Source organism: Rhamphochromis longiceps, linkage group LG7, assembly GCF_057381845.1.
Source record: "Rhamphochromis longiceps isolate RC_006_pf linkage group LG7, R_longiceps_female_GT1.1, whole genome shotgun sequence".
Taxonomy (NCBI): Eukaryota; Metazoa; Chordata; class Actinopteri; order Cichliformes; family Cichlidae; genus Rhamphochromis; species Rhamphochromis longiceps.
In genome coordinates this window covers 18597573-18613414 of record NC_140563.1, presented here as the reverse complement: position 1 = coordinate 18613414, position 15842 = coordinate 18597573, and the positions used below count along the sequence as shown (strand labels likewise).

Genomic DNA, 15842 nt, shown 5'->3' with positions numbered 1-15842 from the left:
GTCCATCTCTGAGCCAGACCCAAATATGAGGACCCATTATGGCTGCTGACATATATTTAAAAACATGTAGATTTCTAGGTCAAGTTGCTGACCTGAACTTTATTTATTGTGTGTGGTTTTATTCTCTGTAAAGACCAACTAGTTCTTATTTTGGATTTTAAACTTCCTGTGAGTCCTTGAGTCTGTGCAGCATATGTTTGTAGTTACAACCTAGATGGATTTTTATAGACTTCTAAATCGCAGTTGATTGGACCGCAGAAAATCCTACTAAATAGTTGCTTCGAAATGTTTACTTATACCAAATGTGACTGTTGCACACCTAATGGAAGCAACAAAAATAACGTTTTAATGGATGGATCATGTTAAAGTTCCAGCACATACCTATGGTACAGTATTGTTTGTGCTGTTGGCAAAGTGATGTACCTAATCACACTGAGAAAAGTTCCTTTAAAAAGGGGTTGGTAGAACTTGTTTATCTAGAAGATAAATATGGGACTGATTTAATGTTTATATACAGCAAAATGCATTTATGTGTATGTATGATTATGGGACCTCCATTGTCTAAAAAACAAAAGTGTGCTACAGTCAGCCAGACACCTTCCCACGATGTTAAATGTGTAGTGAAAGATTGGTATGGTATGGATTTATATTTGTTCCATCAAATAGAAATCTATATAATGTTAATAACATTCAAAAGTTATTTTGAAGACTGGACTAATTCACATACCTTCAGATCTCATTGTTTCAGGTACATTAATGCAGTGATTTATTCAACATTAAATTTTTGATACAGTCTCTAAATAGAGTAAACTATTTTTGTGGGTCCCCTGGAGTTCTTTACTTTTCCTCTACTATATAAATGTAATTGTAGTTCAGGTCAGGTGGTTGCCAGGCAATGTAATGTTGTCATAATAGATGCCATAATAGTCAAATTAAGTGGATGCAAATTAGATGCTACTGCTGTCAAATGAAAATGATACAATGCTTTTATGAAGTTTTATATTTGCATATATGCAAAAAGTTGGTCATTTGCAGTTTGATTGTAGGTGGCTGCTAGGCAACATAATGTTGTCAAATCTAATCCAGATAACATGTAGCTGTGTGCCACATGTGGATGCTGAATCCTGATTGTGTAGGAGGAGTATACGGACAGATTTGGCATGTTATAGTAGTGAGTGTAAATATACATTCAAAATGCCTTCAAATGGGCAATTTGCAAGATTTTTAAAAGGTGAAGGGGAGAATTTGAAGAAATTCTGGTTTTGATATTATGCCAGAGACTTCTGTGACGTGCTTCTTCTTTCAGCTGCTCACAATAAGCATTAGAGAACCCGGTCCCTGCGGAAAGGTGTGAGTGTGTCTAAAATTGGTAGTTTTACACGTATTTCTATTGTATTCTACTTCTAAACCAATTTTAGCCCTGTGTGAATCACTATTTAAAAGACAAAATATTTCAGAAAAAATAACAAATATCAAATTAACACCTTTTATTAACTTAATTATTAGCCTTATTTTCTGAAGTTTGGCACTTGAATTTACAATGACACCCTGATTACAGTCCAGATGTTTCCTAACCACCTATTGACATGTTTAGAAAGAGGGTGAGTCCCAATCACAGGATATTGTACATTGTTACACTGCACACTAGATACCAAAACATAGGAATTACCGGTACTATTATGTCTGAAAACTTAAAATGTGTGTTCTCAGTCTTTCTGTTATGTGTTAATAATGACATTTTGACGCCTTTGCTTTGTTCTGTTGGAAAACTTTACCTACTTGTAGAACCGTGGAGTTTAGCTGTCATGCACGTAGTGTCGAAACAATGAGAGTGACAGAAATATCACCATCAGTCCAGTTAATCACAAACAAGCATAGAAAGGCAGTGGAGGAGTGACTCAGTGTGAGTTATGATTCATCAGAGGCCTCATTCTATGATTGAAGATTGAGATTTTAATAGAATGACTGAAAAGACGCACATCATTTTACCTTCCCCATTGTACCAAAACAAGCTTTTTCTTCCCCCCCACAGTCTATTACCATGTATTATATTCACTCCAGTAACGCCCAGTGTTTGCATTATTATTTTTAGTGCTGCTCCATATTTTCCATGCTGTAATTTCCTGCATTTTTTGTCATGCTTGTATTTGTAAAACGCTTTACTGTCCTTCTATCCAACTCAGCTTGCCCATGAGAAGAACGACACAGTCATCCAGTTTCAGTCTCCAACAGTAAACGGCTCCTTAAACCAGCACTTGAAAACAGTCATCAAGCTGGACAACTGGGAGAAGGAGCTGAAGCCCTTTCACTACCACCCTAACCCCAGCTTCAATAATCTACAAAACAAGATCATCACTGCGAACAGCATGATTATCGTTACTGTGAGTACAACCACGAGGTCACTTTAATGCAGTTGCAGTACTATGTTTTCCCTTTTTTCCCTGAAGAGTCGGTGTCTGCTGTGTGTCCTAATTAAGACAAACTGTCTTATTATCTGACTTGAGGATAAAAATGGAAAAGATGCTGAGTTGCATTTGCTGCACATTTGTCATTTGAGCTCAGTGAACGCTTTGGCTTGGAAGCAAAAAAGATTTTTTTTAAAAAATGTTCATTTTATGATATAATAAACACGCTTTTAGTGTAATGCTGTAAAACTGTTTTATGACAAACACTGCAGGGTCACAAAAAGATTAACACCAGAAAACGCACGTGCAAGTGTTTACACAAAAAGTAGTTTCGTAACACTTATCTGAAATCATGCAGTGTTTTTTGGGCAGGGGCCCCAATTAAACAAAGCTTTGTTCTCTTTCATAGCATTCGTTTCATGTCTCACTATGGGAACGCCTCCTGCGTGACCTCATCAGAAGCTCAAATACCATTACGCCAGCCCTTACAGGCTGGCTAGGTGACGCCCATGTCAGGAGGGGCCAGTGCCTCCCTATATAATAGGCTGACATAGCGTCAGATGTCATTCAAAAACCTCTTCTCGCTTCTCACAGAAGCCTGTAGACAACTGTGCTATTGGGTGCTAAAGCTAAACTGTCCACAGATTCGAGTGAACAACTCGGTCGCCGGGCGCTTTGTTCCCAGCTTTCAGTTGTCCACTAGCATACAAGCAGTAGCAATACTGTTCTGTGGCTAGTGCGGGTGCCAAGTAGCAATACTTTCACCCAGGGAAGTAGCAATACTTTCCGAAAGCGAAGTAGCAACACTCTGCTAATAAAGGTACCCCTAGCTTCACCATCAGGTAGCAATACCCTTCGACGCTAGCGGTTTTACACATTAGGTAGCAATACCTGTAGAAAAGTAGCAACACTTTTCACCCCACGCTAGCGAGGAATAGCAATATTCTCCGCACTCAGTGTCAGTCTCGCTAACGTGCGCAACCCTCTAGCTAACCATGGCTACGACGGCCAACGAAGTTGTAAAACTTTGTCCTTGCGGCAAGAAGATTTCTGCCTGGGATACACACCCCGTGTGTGCGGCATGCCTGGGCTTATCTCACGCTCAGGCTGCCCTGACACCTGCACACGACTGTATCCACTGCGCGGCTGTCCCACGCAAACTACTCCGCCGCAGGCTAGCTCGCCGGGCTAACCTGTCGGGCGGCGACCCTTTGCTGTGTGAGGCTGCTGCGGCGCAAGGAGAAACTGAGATGCCCGATGATTTGGCCGCAACGCCAGGGCCGAGCTGGGCAGAGGCAGACCCTCAGCCCATCGCGACCGCTTTCCCGTCGCTGGAGGCACACGGAGATCGTGTGTTTTTCCGCGATGCTGAAGTCACCTGGGGAGGAGATGCTAACGAGGAGGACGATTCCACCTCCTTGGCTAGCATCAGCTGGGCTGCAAAGCCCTCGGCTACCGGCGAGGTTGAAAAACCGACACCGCCGTCTCCCCTGGATCTCGACATGCAGGACATGTGCAAGCGCGCAGCCGCTAGGCTCAACATCCTGTGGCCCGCCATACAGAGGTTGTAAAGTCTCGTTTTGACGGTAAGAAATTGCCGAAGGCGAAAAAGACGGGGAAGCATGTGTTGCCTGTTTTTCCTGAGCTACTCGATGAGATAGCGGTGACGTGGAAAGCAAAACCTTACAGCGAGAAACACCCCATCAAGGGGAGCTCCCTGCTGGATTGTGAGGGGATGGAGTCTATCGGCCTCCGCCGGATGCCACAAGTGGAGCCGTTGGTGGCGAGCCATCTTCACCCGAAGACGTCTCTGTCCTCATCGGCCCCATCTCTCCCCTCCAAAACAGACCGCTTCCTGTCTAGCCTTACAGATAAGTGCTACAAGGCAGCGGCTCTGTCAGTAAGAGCCCACAACGCCTCTTCTATGCTAATGGCTTACCAAGCTGAGCTAGAAGAGGACATGACAGATACCACAGTGTGGGATGAAATCTGCGTTATAACTGACCACGTCCTCCGCCTCCACAAGGTAGCCATACAGGCTACTGGGAGAGCCATGGGCCTCATGGTTCTTCAGGAGCGAGCACGCTGGCTCGGGCTCACCAACCTGACGACTAAGGAAAAAGAGGAACTCCTCGACACCCCTGTCGTCCCTCACGGTCTCTTCGGTGCGGCTGTTACATCCATGCAGAAGAGATGTGAGGAGAAAAAGAGAGATAGAATAGCCTTTATTGTCATTGTACAGAGTACAACGAAATTGGAGTGCCACTCCCTTGGTGCAAGTTTCAATAATAAATATAAATGTAAAATATAAAAAGTACAAAAAAAACAATCGTAAGTACTCAAACAATAGTATGTACAATATATACAGGATAGCAGCATTAATATAATGACAGTATGAATAGCAGCATAATATAATGACAGTGACGGTATGGAATAGGTTCAATTGTTTTTGTGCTTATTTACTACGGTGATAGCTCTGGGAAAGAAGCTATCCCTGAATCTGTTTGTCCTGGTTTTATGTGACCTGTACCGTCGGCCTGACGGTAATAGTTCAAACAGTTGGTTGCTGGGGTGAGAGTGGTCCTTGATGATATTGCCAGCTCTGCTGAGGTACCGAGAGTTTGCAGTGACCTCCAGGCTGGGCAGAGAGCAGCCAGTGATCTTCTGGGCTGTGTTGATGACCCTCTGCAGTACTTTCCTGTCTGCAGCTGAGCACCCTGCATACCATGTTGTTATGCCGTACGTTAGGATGCTCTCTATGGTGGCTCTGTAAAATGTCACCAGCAGCCTCTCCTCCAGGTTGTTCCTCCTGAGCACTCTCAGAAAGTGGAGACGCTGCTGGGCCTTTTTAACCACCGCTGTAGTATTTGCAGTCCAGGAGAGGTCATCAGATATCTGCACGCCCAGAAACCTCATGGAGTGTACCCTCTCCACACAGCTCCCGTGAATGTAAAGTGGGGCCGGGTCTGCTCTGCCCTTCCTGAAGTCCAAGATAAGTTCTTTAGTTTTCGTGGTGTTCAGTTGGAGGTTGTTAACTGAACACCACTCAGTCAGTCTGTTGACCTCATCTCTGTAGTCCGACTCCTCCCCCCTTGAGATGAGTCCAACCACTGTGGTGTCATCCACGAACTTTATGATGGTGTTTGAGAGATGGGTAGGGGAGCAGTCGGATGTGTAGAGCGTAAACAGGAGGGGACTCAAAACACATCCTTGTGGAGACCCGGTGCTGAGTGTGATGGTGCTGGACCGGTGGGGGCCGAGTCTGACAGACTGTGGTCTATTTGTCAGGAAGTCCTTGATCCAGAGGCAGATGGGGGTGGAGAGTCCCAGGTGAGACAGTTTCTGGACCAGGATCTCCGGGATGATATGATTGAATGCTGAGCTGAAGTCCAGAAAGAGCATTCTCACATAGCTTCCTCGGTGCTCCAGGTGACTCAGCGCAGTGTGGAGCGCTATGGTGATCGCGTCCTCGGTGGAACGATTTTTCCTGTAGGCAAATTGGTGGGGGTCCAGAGTGGGAGGCAGACCGGCCCTGATGTGCTGACAGACCAGTCTCTCAAAGCACTTCATCACTACAGGCGTAAGTGCAACAGGCCTGTAGTCATTTGGGCTGGCCACAGCTGTCTTCTTGGCGATGGGGATGATGGTGGAGGTTTTGAGGCAGGGCGGGACGGTGTTTGATGACAAGGAAAGGTTGAAGATTTTAGTGAAGACTCCGGTCAGTTCGTCAGCACATGCTCTGAGAACCTTTCCATGTATTCCATCAGGACCTGCCGCCTTCCTGGGATTCACAGATGATGAGGCTCTGAAACTCTGCCTGCCGAGGAGGGCCCAGCACGCCACCCCAGCAGCGCCGCGCCAGTCATTCGCGCAGGCAGCGTCTCGCCCGGTCCCCGCTTTCAGGATTCCCAAAGTGCCTAAGACGCAGGCAGCCCCCCAGGCTGCCGGGGCCACTAAGAATCCATGGACTCGGAAGCAGTCTCCCCAGGCCAGACCTCAAGCGGCCCCTCCTCCTCCCCCCGCTGCCGCGATCGTGAGGAGGAAGAAGCGGCCGGCCTGACAGCCTCTCCTCTAGGCGGGAGCGAACCCAGTTTCCCCCCTTCATGGGCCGCCCTGCCGCCTCCCAGCTCCGTTCCAGAGCAAGTTCAACGGGACATGTTCCACACGAGCACTTCCCTCATGCATTCTGTATTAAAAAAGCCCCGACACGCGCATCCAGGCAATTTGCCGAGGGCGCTGTCGAGTGTTGCAAAACACATGAGAAAATCAAACATGCTGAAAAACGGAGCACCGTCTGCCATAACGCCGCCCGTGGAGACTCGCGTTTCCACGGCTGTGATGATGTAGATGAGCCCGTCACCTCGCTCGCCTGTGACAGAGGTGACGGGACGCCGAAATGGCGTGTGTTTCGCGCTGCGACCACAAGGGGGCGCCAAAACGCCATATTCGGTGGAGTGGCCAGTGAGCGCTCTGTCTCTCCACATGAAGAGCTGGGCCACCTGCACTCAGTCAGCATGGGTGCTGAGGACATTGAAAAAGGGCTACAGGCTGCAATTCAGTGTCGCTCCACCACAATTCAAAGAAATTGTTTACTCTCGTGCTCCGGGCGAGTCTGCCAGTTTTCTCCTGGAGGAAATTTCCACCTTGAGAGACAAAGGAGCTATAAGAGTTGTCCCTCCCGAGGAAATGCACAGCGGATTTTATTCAAGGTATTTCCTTGTGCCAAAGAAAGGGGGGAGGGGGATGAGAGCCATTCTGGATCTCCGTGCCCTGAACCGGCATTTGAGGACATACAAGTTCAGGATGTTGACGCATGCCTCGCTGCTACGGTTTGTACGAGCGGGCGACTGGTTCACATCAATCGACCTGAGGGATGCTTATTTCCACATCCCCATATATCCCCCACACCAAAAGTATCTGAGATTTGCTTTCCAGGGGATGGCATACGAGTTTGTAGTCCTGCCTTTTGGTCTCTCACTGAGCCCAAGGGTGTTTGTGAAATGCACCGAGGCAGCAGTGGCCCCGCTCAGGAAAAAGGGCATTCGGGTGGCCACGTACATCGACGATTGGCTGGTGGCAGCCCCAACCCGCCAGGGAGCGACTTGTCACACAAATGCTCTCATACACCATCTGGAGAGTTTGGGTTTCCAGATAAACGTGGAAAAGAGCACATTGACGCCAACTCAATGCATTACTTTCATAGGGCTCAGCCTAGACTCCCTTCGGGTGAGGGCTTTTCTGTCCCCGGAGAGAACTGCGGCCATACAGTCATCCCTTGCACTTTTTCGCAGAGGCAACACAGTGACCCTCAAACAGTGCCAGAGGCTGCTCGGTCTGATGGCTTCTTCTCTAGTGGCGATAACACTGGGACGCCTGCACATGAGAGGCTTTCAGCGCTGGGTGGGCTCGTGGGGACTGGACCCTCACCGAGACGGCCACCGTCGCGTGAGAGTCTCTGCAGACTGTTCACTCGCTCTCCGCGAGTGGAAGAGGCCAGGTTTCTTGTCTCAGGGCGTTGCCATGGGGGCAGTTTCAGCCAGGAAGGTGATTTCCACAGATGCCTCTCTTTCCGGCTGGGGGGCCACCCACGAGGGCAGAACAGTGAATGGGGAATGGGGCCCTCACATGCGCTCCGCCCACATAAACTGTCTGGAACTGCTGGCGGTTCACCTGTCGCTAAAACACTTTCTCCCTTGGCTGAGAGGTCATCATGTTTTAGTGAGGTCGGACAATTCCACCGTTGTGGCCTACATCAACAGACAGGGGGGTCTGGGGTCCCCCAAGTTACACACGCTGGCACACAGACTGATAGTCTGGAGCAGTGTCCACCTGCTGTCACTGAGAGCAACTCACGTGCCGGGGATCTTGAACTTTGGAGCAGATCTTCTCTCCAGGGGCAACCCGCTGTATGGGGACTGGAAGCTTCACCCGGAGGTGGTGAAGCAGATCTGGCTGCGATTCGGTCAGGCGACCGTGGACGTTTATGCATCCAGGGAGAATGCTCAGTGTCCCCTGTTTTACTCGCTGCATGATCAGAGAGCTCCACTCGGGGTGGATGCTCTAGCTCACGAGTGGCCGAGAACCCTCCTCTATGCTTTTCCCCCAGTGGCCCTCATTTCTCCAACTCTGGCCAGAGTGAGGGAGAGAAGTCACTATATGGTCCTGATAGCCCCGCACTGGCCAGGGAAACACTGGCTGGCGGAGATTTTTCAGCAGCTGTGCGGCCCCCCTTGGCCGTTACCACTACGCAGAGACCTCCTGTCTCAGGCACAGGGGGAGATATTCCACCCCCACCCAGAGAGGCTAGCTCTATGGGCTTGGCCCGTGAGTGGTTTAACCTGAACACGGTGGGGCTCCCTCATAGTGTTATCGACACTATTCAGTGTTCTAGAGCATCGTCTACTCGGACGCTATATGAGCACAAGTGGCGTGTGTTTGAAAGCTGGTGCTTAGAATCACAGGCCATCTCTTTTCAGTGCTCGGTGGCTGTGATTCTGTCATTTCTTCAGGCCCTGATTGATAAGGGTAAAGCCTTCTCCACCATCAAGGTGTATTTGGCAGCAATTTCAGCCTGCCATATTGGTTTTGAGGGAAAGACTGTTGGCCAGCATCCCTTAATATGCCGTTTCATGAAGGGTGCACGCCGTAAATTGCCTTCGTCTAGGCCGTTGGCTCCATCGTGGGACCTTCCCACAGTATTGGCTGCGCTCTCCTGTTGCCCATTTGAACCCCTGGAACAGGTTGGGTTAAAATTTCTGTCCTTGAAGACGGCTCTTTTAATTGCTTTAGCTTCTGCTAAACGTGTGGGAGAGATCCACGCTCTCTCGGTGCATCAGTCATGCATTCAGTTCTCCTCGGATAATACGAGGGTCTGTATGCGGCTCAACCCTGCCTTTGTCCCGAAGGTTGTCGGCGCATGTTCCCCTATAGAACTGCCGGCCTTTTGCCCACCGCCTTTCTCCTCAGAGGAGCAACAGCGGCTGCATACCTTGTGTCCAGTCCGTGCCCTGCGCATTTACATGGACCGAACCCAGAGTGTCAGACAAAGTGACCAGCTGTTCGTGTCCTGGGCTAAACCGCATATGGGAAAGCCTGTGTCTAAACAGCGCCTCTCCCATTGGATAGTGGGAGCAATTGCCTTGGCCTATACTAGCGGGGGCCTTCAGCCCCCTGCTGGCTTACGTGCGCATTCCACTAGAGGTCTGGCAACCTCATGGGCTCTCTTTGGGGGAGTTTCTATTCAGGAGGTGTGTGCAGCTGCATGCTGGACCTCGCCTCATACATTTGCTAGGTTTTACAGGTTAGATGTGACAGCACCTAACCTAGCACATTCAGTCCTCAGTGCAGATTCTTCCCGGGTGGGGGCCTCTCCCCTGTGAAGTGCTGTTGGGGACAGTTGTCTTCTTAACAGGCATGTCTGGCAATCCGGGAGTCAGTATTTCTCCCATAGTGAGACACGAAACGAATGCTATGAAAGAGAACTTAAGGTTATGTATATAACCCCGGTTCTCTGAGTAGCATGAGTGAGTGTCTCACCAGACCGCCCTCCTTGCTATGGAAGCGAGGAAGAGGTGGGCTTGTTTTGAATGACATCTGACGCTATGTCAGCCTATTATATAGGGAGGCACTGGCCCCTCCTGACATGGGCGTCACCTAGCCAGCCTGTAAGGGCTGGCGTAATGGTATTTGAGCTTCTGATGAGGTCACGCAGGAGGCGTTCCCATAGTGAGACACTCACTCATGCTACTCAGAGAACCGGGGTTATATACATAACCTTAAGTTTTAAGTGGTGTTAAGCCAAATGGTTGAAAAGCCCTCCAAGTCTACCCACGACTACACATTATTGTTTTAGCCACAGTATAACGAATGTTCATCTTTACGATAGCTAATCTGACACTTTGTGCTCTCGATATCAGACAGTATGTAGATGAGCTAGTAAATAAAAACCCGGTTTCTTTCACTTTTAATCTTTTCATCATCATGGATTTATTTTCTCACGTGTTTTGTAGCATTATTTTTACCTCTCAAGGGTGCCACTTCTTCTTTTTAAAAAGTCCAAGGTGACACTTTCACATTGCTTGTTTTGTTTGACAAGTGCAATAGAGCATTGTCACAAAAGGCAAAGATATGCAACAAACAAAAACGACTGAGAAGCCTGAGCCAGAAAATGAATCGATTTTTCTTATAGCTTATTTTTATGGCTGTTTTGAGCTCCCAGAGTATACCACCTCAAAGTTTCTGTTGATAAACTCACTTGTGGGGAAAGTCATATGCAAAACATGTAAAACCTTTTCAGTTACTCAGGCGCTGATTAATTTAAGCTGGTTTCACTTTCTTCCAGCCGATATTAGAATAATTAAATGTCTGTAGATCCACAAGTGTGCTGCAAAATCTCAAGAAATTACTGAGAGTGAGGTGCTTACAATAACTCCAATCTTTATCTTTTTAATTACTTTTAGCTCATATTGGAGCAGTAAGGAGCTGTCGTACAGCACACTTCCTACCCATTACTCATAAAATGCTGCCGATAATGTTTTCAGTGCTCATCGTAGGATCTGTCTAATTAATTTCTCTCCCATGTACTTCAGTCACTGCCCTTAGAGCCTCGCATTCACTCTTCCCCCTGCAGGGTCGGGGATTCTCCAAAGCGATGACAACTAAAGAAGCACAAGCCTTCGTAGGCGACGTTCAGTGTGTGGTCAACACCCTTCAGGATGATAAGCTGTTCTTGGAACCACCTTCCACCACGCCTCGTGCTCCTACTCGCTCCAAACATCAGCACAGAGAGACGGGGTCGGAGAATCTGGAGCTAATGGTCAGAGCACACTAACAGATGAGTCCTGGCTGATGATCACTTATTTCAGTGAACGTTTTAATGCAACACTGTAAGATCACTGCTTCATAAATAAAAGTACTCGCCTCAAAATCTTAGTATGTTAAAGTTTTAAAGATATCTCAAGAATGAACTTTAAGTACTCAAAATAATGGTCTGTAATGGATAAAGGCTCCTTTTGGATTCTATGTAATCGTTTATTATAATTATACTGCTTTGTCATGCGTTACACACAAGCAAGCTTCTTTTTAGCCATTTATTTGAATCATAGACAAATTAGTAGGCTCTTTTCTTTCTTTTTAAAAAAATTATATTGTCTGGTTTGTAATAAATAAGGAAATGATACGAATGAAGGCAGAGGACACTGGGTACTACTCAGGCTATTAGATTACGGTAATGGATAGTGGAGTAAAATACAGCATTAAAACTGAGCAAAGAAATCTTTCGTGCCCATGGTCTTTATCCCTTGTACATGTACCTCAACTGTGTACTTCAGCAAAGTACTTGAGTAAATGGACCATTGCAGATCCATACACAGACTTGAAGATGAGAGCATGCATGCATCATGAACCTTTACTGTTCTTCTCCCGGCAAATCGTCTATACAATTTGAGATCCAATTTTTTTTCCACTGGTTGAACAATTTTCATGTAGCTACAGGCTCTATAATTGCCTGTAATTATAGGTAAGCCACAACTATGATGAATACCATACCTCTCCCTGGGTAATTCTTATTGTTATATGTCAGCGACTGCTTAAAGAAGTGACACCGCTAGACTATACAGTGGGGCAAAAAAGTATTTAGTCAGCCACCGATTGTGCAAGTTCCCCCACTTAAAATGATGACAGAGGTCAGTAATTTGCACCAGAGGTACACTTCAACTGTGAGAGACAGAATGTGAAAAAAAAATCCATGAATTCACATGGTAGGATTTGTAAAGAATTTATTCGTAAATTAGGGTGGAAAATAAGTATTTGGTCACCTCAAACAAGGAAAATCTCTGGCTCTCACAGACCTGTAACGTCTTCTGTAAGAAGCTTTTCTGTCCCCCACTCGTTACCTGTATGAATGGCACCTGTTTGAACTCATCATCTGTATAAAAGACACCTGTCCACAGCCTCAAACAGTCAGACTCCAAACTCCGCCATGGCCAAGACCAAAGAGCTTTCGAAGGACACCAGGAAAAGTATTGTAGACCTGCACCAGACTGGGAAGAGTGAATCTACAATAGGCAAGCAGCTTGGTGTGAAAAAATCAACTGTGGGAGCAATCATCAGAAAATGGAAGACATACAAGACCACTGATAATCTCCCTCGATCTGGGGCTCCACGCAAGATCTCATCCCGTGGGGTCAAAATGATCATGAGAACGGTGAGCAAAGATCCCAGAACCACACGGGGGGACCTGGTGAATGACCTGCAGAGAGCTGGGACCAAAGTAACAAAGGTCACCATCAGTAACACACTACAACGGCAGGGAATCAAATCCCGCAGTGCCAGACGTGTTCCGCTGCTGAAGCCAGTGCATGTCCAGGCCCGTCTGAAGTTTGCCAGAGAGCACATGGATGATACAGCAGAGGGTTGGGAGAATGTCATGTGGTCAGATGAAACCAAAGTAGAACTTTTTGGTATAAACTCAACTCGTCGTGTTTGGAGGAAGAAGAATACTGAGTTGCATCCCAAGAACACCATACCTACTGTGAAGCATGGGGGTGGAAACATCATGCTATGGGGCTGTTTTTCTGCCAAGGGGACAGGACAAGTGATCCGTGTTAAGGACAGAATGAATGGGGCCATGTATCGTGAGATTTTGAGCCAAAACCTCCTTCCATCAGTGAGAACTTTGAAGATGAAACGAGGCTGGGTCTTCCAACATGACAATGATCCAAAACACACCGCCCAGGCAACAACGGAATGGCTCCGTAAGAAGCATTTGAAAGTCCTGGAGTGGCCTAGCCAGTCTCCAGACCTCAACCCCATAGAAAATCTGTGGCGGGAGTTGAAAGTCCGTGTTGCTCGGCGACAGCCCCAAAACATCACTGCTCTCGAGAAGATCTGCATGGAGGAATGGGCCAAAATACCAGCTACTGTGTGTGCAAACCTGGTAAAGACCTATAGTAAACGTTTTACCTCTGTTATTGCCAACAAAGGTTATGTTACAAAGTATTGAGTTGTATTTTTGTTATTGACCAAATACTTATTTTCCACCCTGATTTACGAATAAATTCTTTACAAATCCTACCATGTGGATTCATGGATTTTTTTTTCACATTCTGTCTCTCACAGTTGAAGTGTACCTCTGGTGCAAATTACTGACCTCTGTCATCATTTTAAGTGGGGGAACTTGCACAATCGGTGGCTGACTAAATACTTTTTTGCCCCACTGTAATCCAGCTTTTTCTATATTGGTATCTGCTGCTGTTGATAAAGTGTCAGACTTGGTACGTTTATGTAATTATCCTCTTTATGCAACCCTACCAACCTGAACATACATACTTTAAAAATACTTTTAAGGTCCTAGAGCTGCTTTAGCCGAGTTGACGGTTGGAATCTAAACTATTCACATTTAGATTTAATCTTTCTACTTCCTCCCCGGTATCGTCCGGTCTTTGCTTTTGACTTTGGCTAAAATGTGGAGAGCTTGTGCAAATAATAAGATTTTTTCTTTCTACAGATCAAGTTTGGGAAAGGGGAGTGGGTGGTCGACTCGGTGCAATACGAGACGAAGAATGATTTCCCGCTCTACATCATCATCCCTGCTGTCATTGTGCCCATGCTGCTCATCATCACTATCTCTGTCTACTGCTACAGGTGAATTGAGCTATTTTAGGTTAACTTTATGCAGCAGGAGCACACAATTGATTGTGTTTTTTTTAAGAGTATAGATACTTCTCCAGTCAGTCCCAGCTTTTTCTGCATTGTGTTTGCTAGTTTGTTTGTTTTTTTAAAAAAACGACTTTGTTTGTTTGTGTCTGTTCCAAGAAATATGTTCATATTCATAAGAAATTATTAGGAGCGCACCAACAGCGACTGCGTAATAAGAACTAGTAGATACCTTGCAGCTAAGTTAATGGCCAAAAGAAAAGAACCTCTTTGCAACAAGTTAACATTCATCTGTTTGACCTTATTTTCATGATGCGTTTTCTTTGTGTGTGTGTTTAATCTTTTCAGGAGGAAGAGTCAGCAGGCAGAGAGGGAGTATGAGAAGGTGAAACACCAGCTTGAGAACCTGGAGGAGAGTGTACGAGACCGCTGCAAGAAGGAATTCACAGGTATAAGCTGTGCAGCTGTGCAGAAGCGTCACAATATTGCTAATGTCCCTCTAAGGATCCGTGTTTCTAAGAAGCTGTAAAGTAATGAATTGGTTCATAGCTCTGATTAAATGCATAAATTCTCCCACTCAATGTCATCTTATCATCATTATTAGAAGCAGTTTTGCAGTAACATTAATAGAAAACAATATTTCACTGTTGAAATCATTTTCCTGGCAATGCTCTCCATTTTCTGCCTCTTGCAGCATCGTAATTGAGACAGACGAGCAGTGTGAAAGTGACAAGAGTTGCTTATTAAAAAGAAACCATGTGGTGTTTTTTGTTTCTTTCTCGCAGACCTAATGATTGAGATGGAGGACCACACCAATGACCTGAATGAGGGACGAATCCCTTTCCTGGACTACAAGACGTACACAGACCGAGTCTTCTTCCTGCCCTCTAAGGACGGTGCCAATGATGTGATGATCACAGGGAAGCTAGATATACCAGAGGCTCGCAAGGCCACCGTGATTCAGTCTCTCAACCACTTCTCCAACCTCCTGAACTCCAAGACATTCCTCATTAATGTAATTATACTGCACACGCATCATCAAATTGTCAGCTGTGAGCTCGGACCGATAATGCCTGCTTACAGAGAGTTTGCAGTCCTTTAGAACTGTGCAAAATCAAACCTCCAAACACTGAACAATGCTGGATACATCTAGATTTTCAAAGCTTTCTTTTTAGCTTCACTGGGACCAGGACTCTGAGGATGTCAGAGTCAGTTGGTACACTTCAAATAGATCACTATCAAGTTTTACAAAGACATTTATGATTCTAGGATGATGGATGGCTTTGGTGATCCCTCTAACTTCTCTAATAATACCACCAGCAGTCTGGGATTTGCTTGTCTGAGTGAAATGATGCCGGTTGCTTGAGAGACTGCACAGACATTACTGTACCCCACAGGATAATTTGGAAAAACTTGGGTGTTCCAGTGACTTTTCCTCTTGAACTACAGTCAGCTCAGAAAGAATATTTCAACTAATTTGGGCTAACACAATAAGAAGTACTTAAAAAATATTGACATTCCTATCAACCTCAGCTGTAGTTTGTTTTTAGTGCTAAATGGCAAATGCTAATTAACATTACATGAGATGATAGTAATGTGAGACTATTATACCTGCTAAATATCATGCAGCTTGGATCATTTTGGCATTATGACTTTAACATTTAGCTCACAGTAAAGACTCTCAGCTTGCAGCTAGCACAGATTTAGACTCTTATGAAACATCAGTCAGTCTAAATTTAGACACGTAATCACTAATGTTACTTCATATGTTATATAAATGTC

The 15842-nt window shown here is 46.0% G+C and overlaps 1 protein-coding gene across 3 annotated transcripts in view; it reads left to right on the top strand.

Annotated features, from left to right (window-relative positions):
• The window catches only part of plxnb2b (plexin b2b), a 150758-nt gene that overhangs the window by 117093 nt on the left and 17823 nt on the right, over positions 1-15842 (top strand). For all 3 annotated transcript variants that reach the window (XM_085412693.1, XM_085412692.1, XM_085412694.1), the window contains 5 exons: positions 2184-2381; positions 11035-11220; positions 13912-14048; positions 14409-14509; positions 14846-15075. In XM_085412693.1, coding sequence (XP_085268819.1) covers positions 2184-2381; positions 11035-11220; positions 13912-14048; positions 14409-14509; positions 14846-15075 — 852 coding nt within the window. The remainder of the gene's footprint in view (positions 1-2183; positions 2382-11034; positions 11221-13911; positions 14049-14408; positions 14510-14845; positions 15076-15842) is intronic.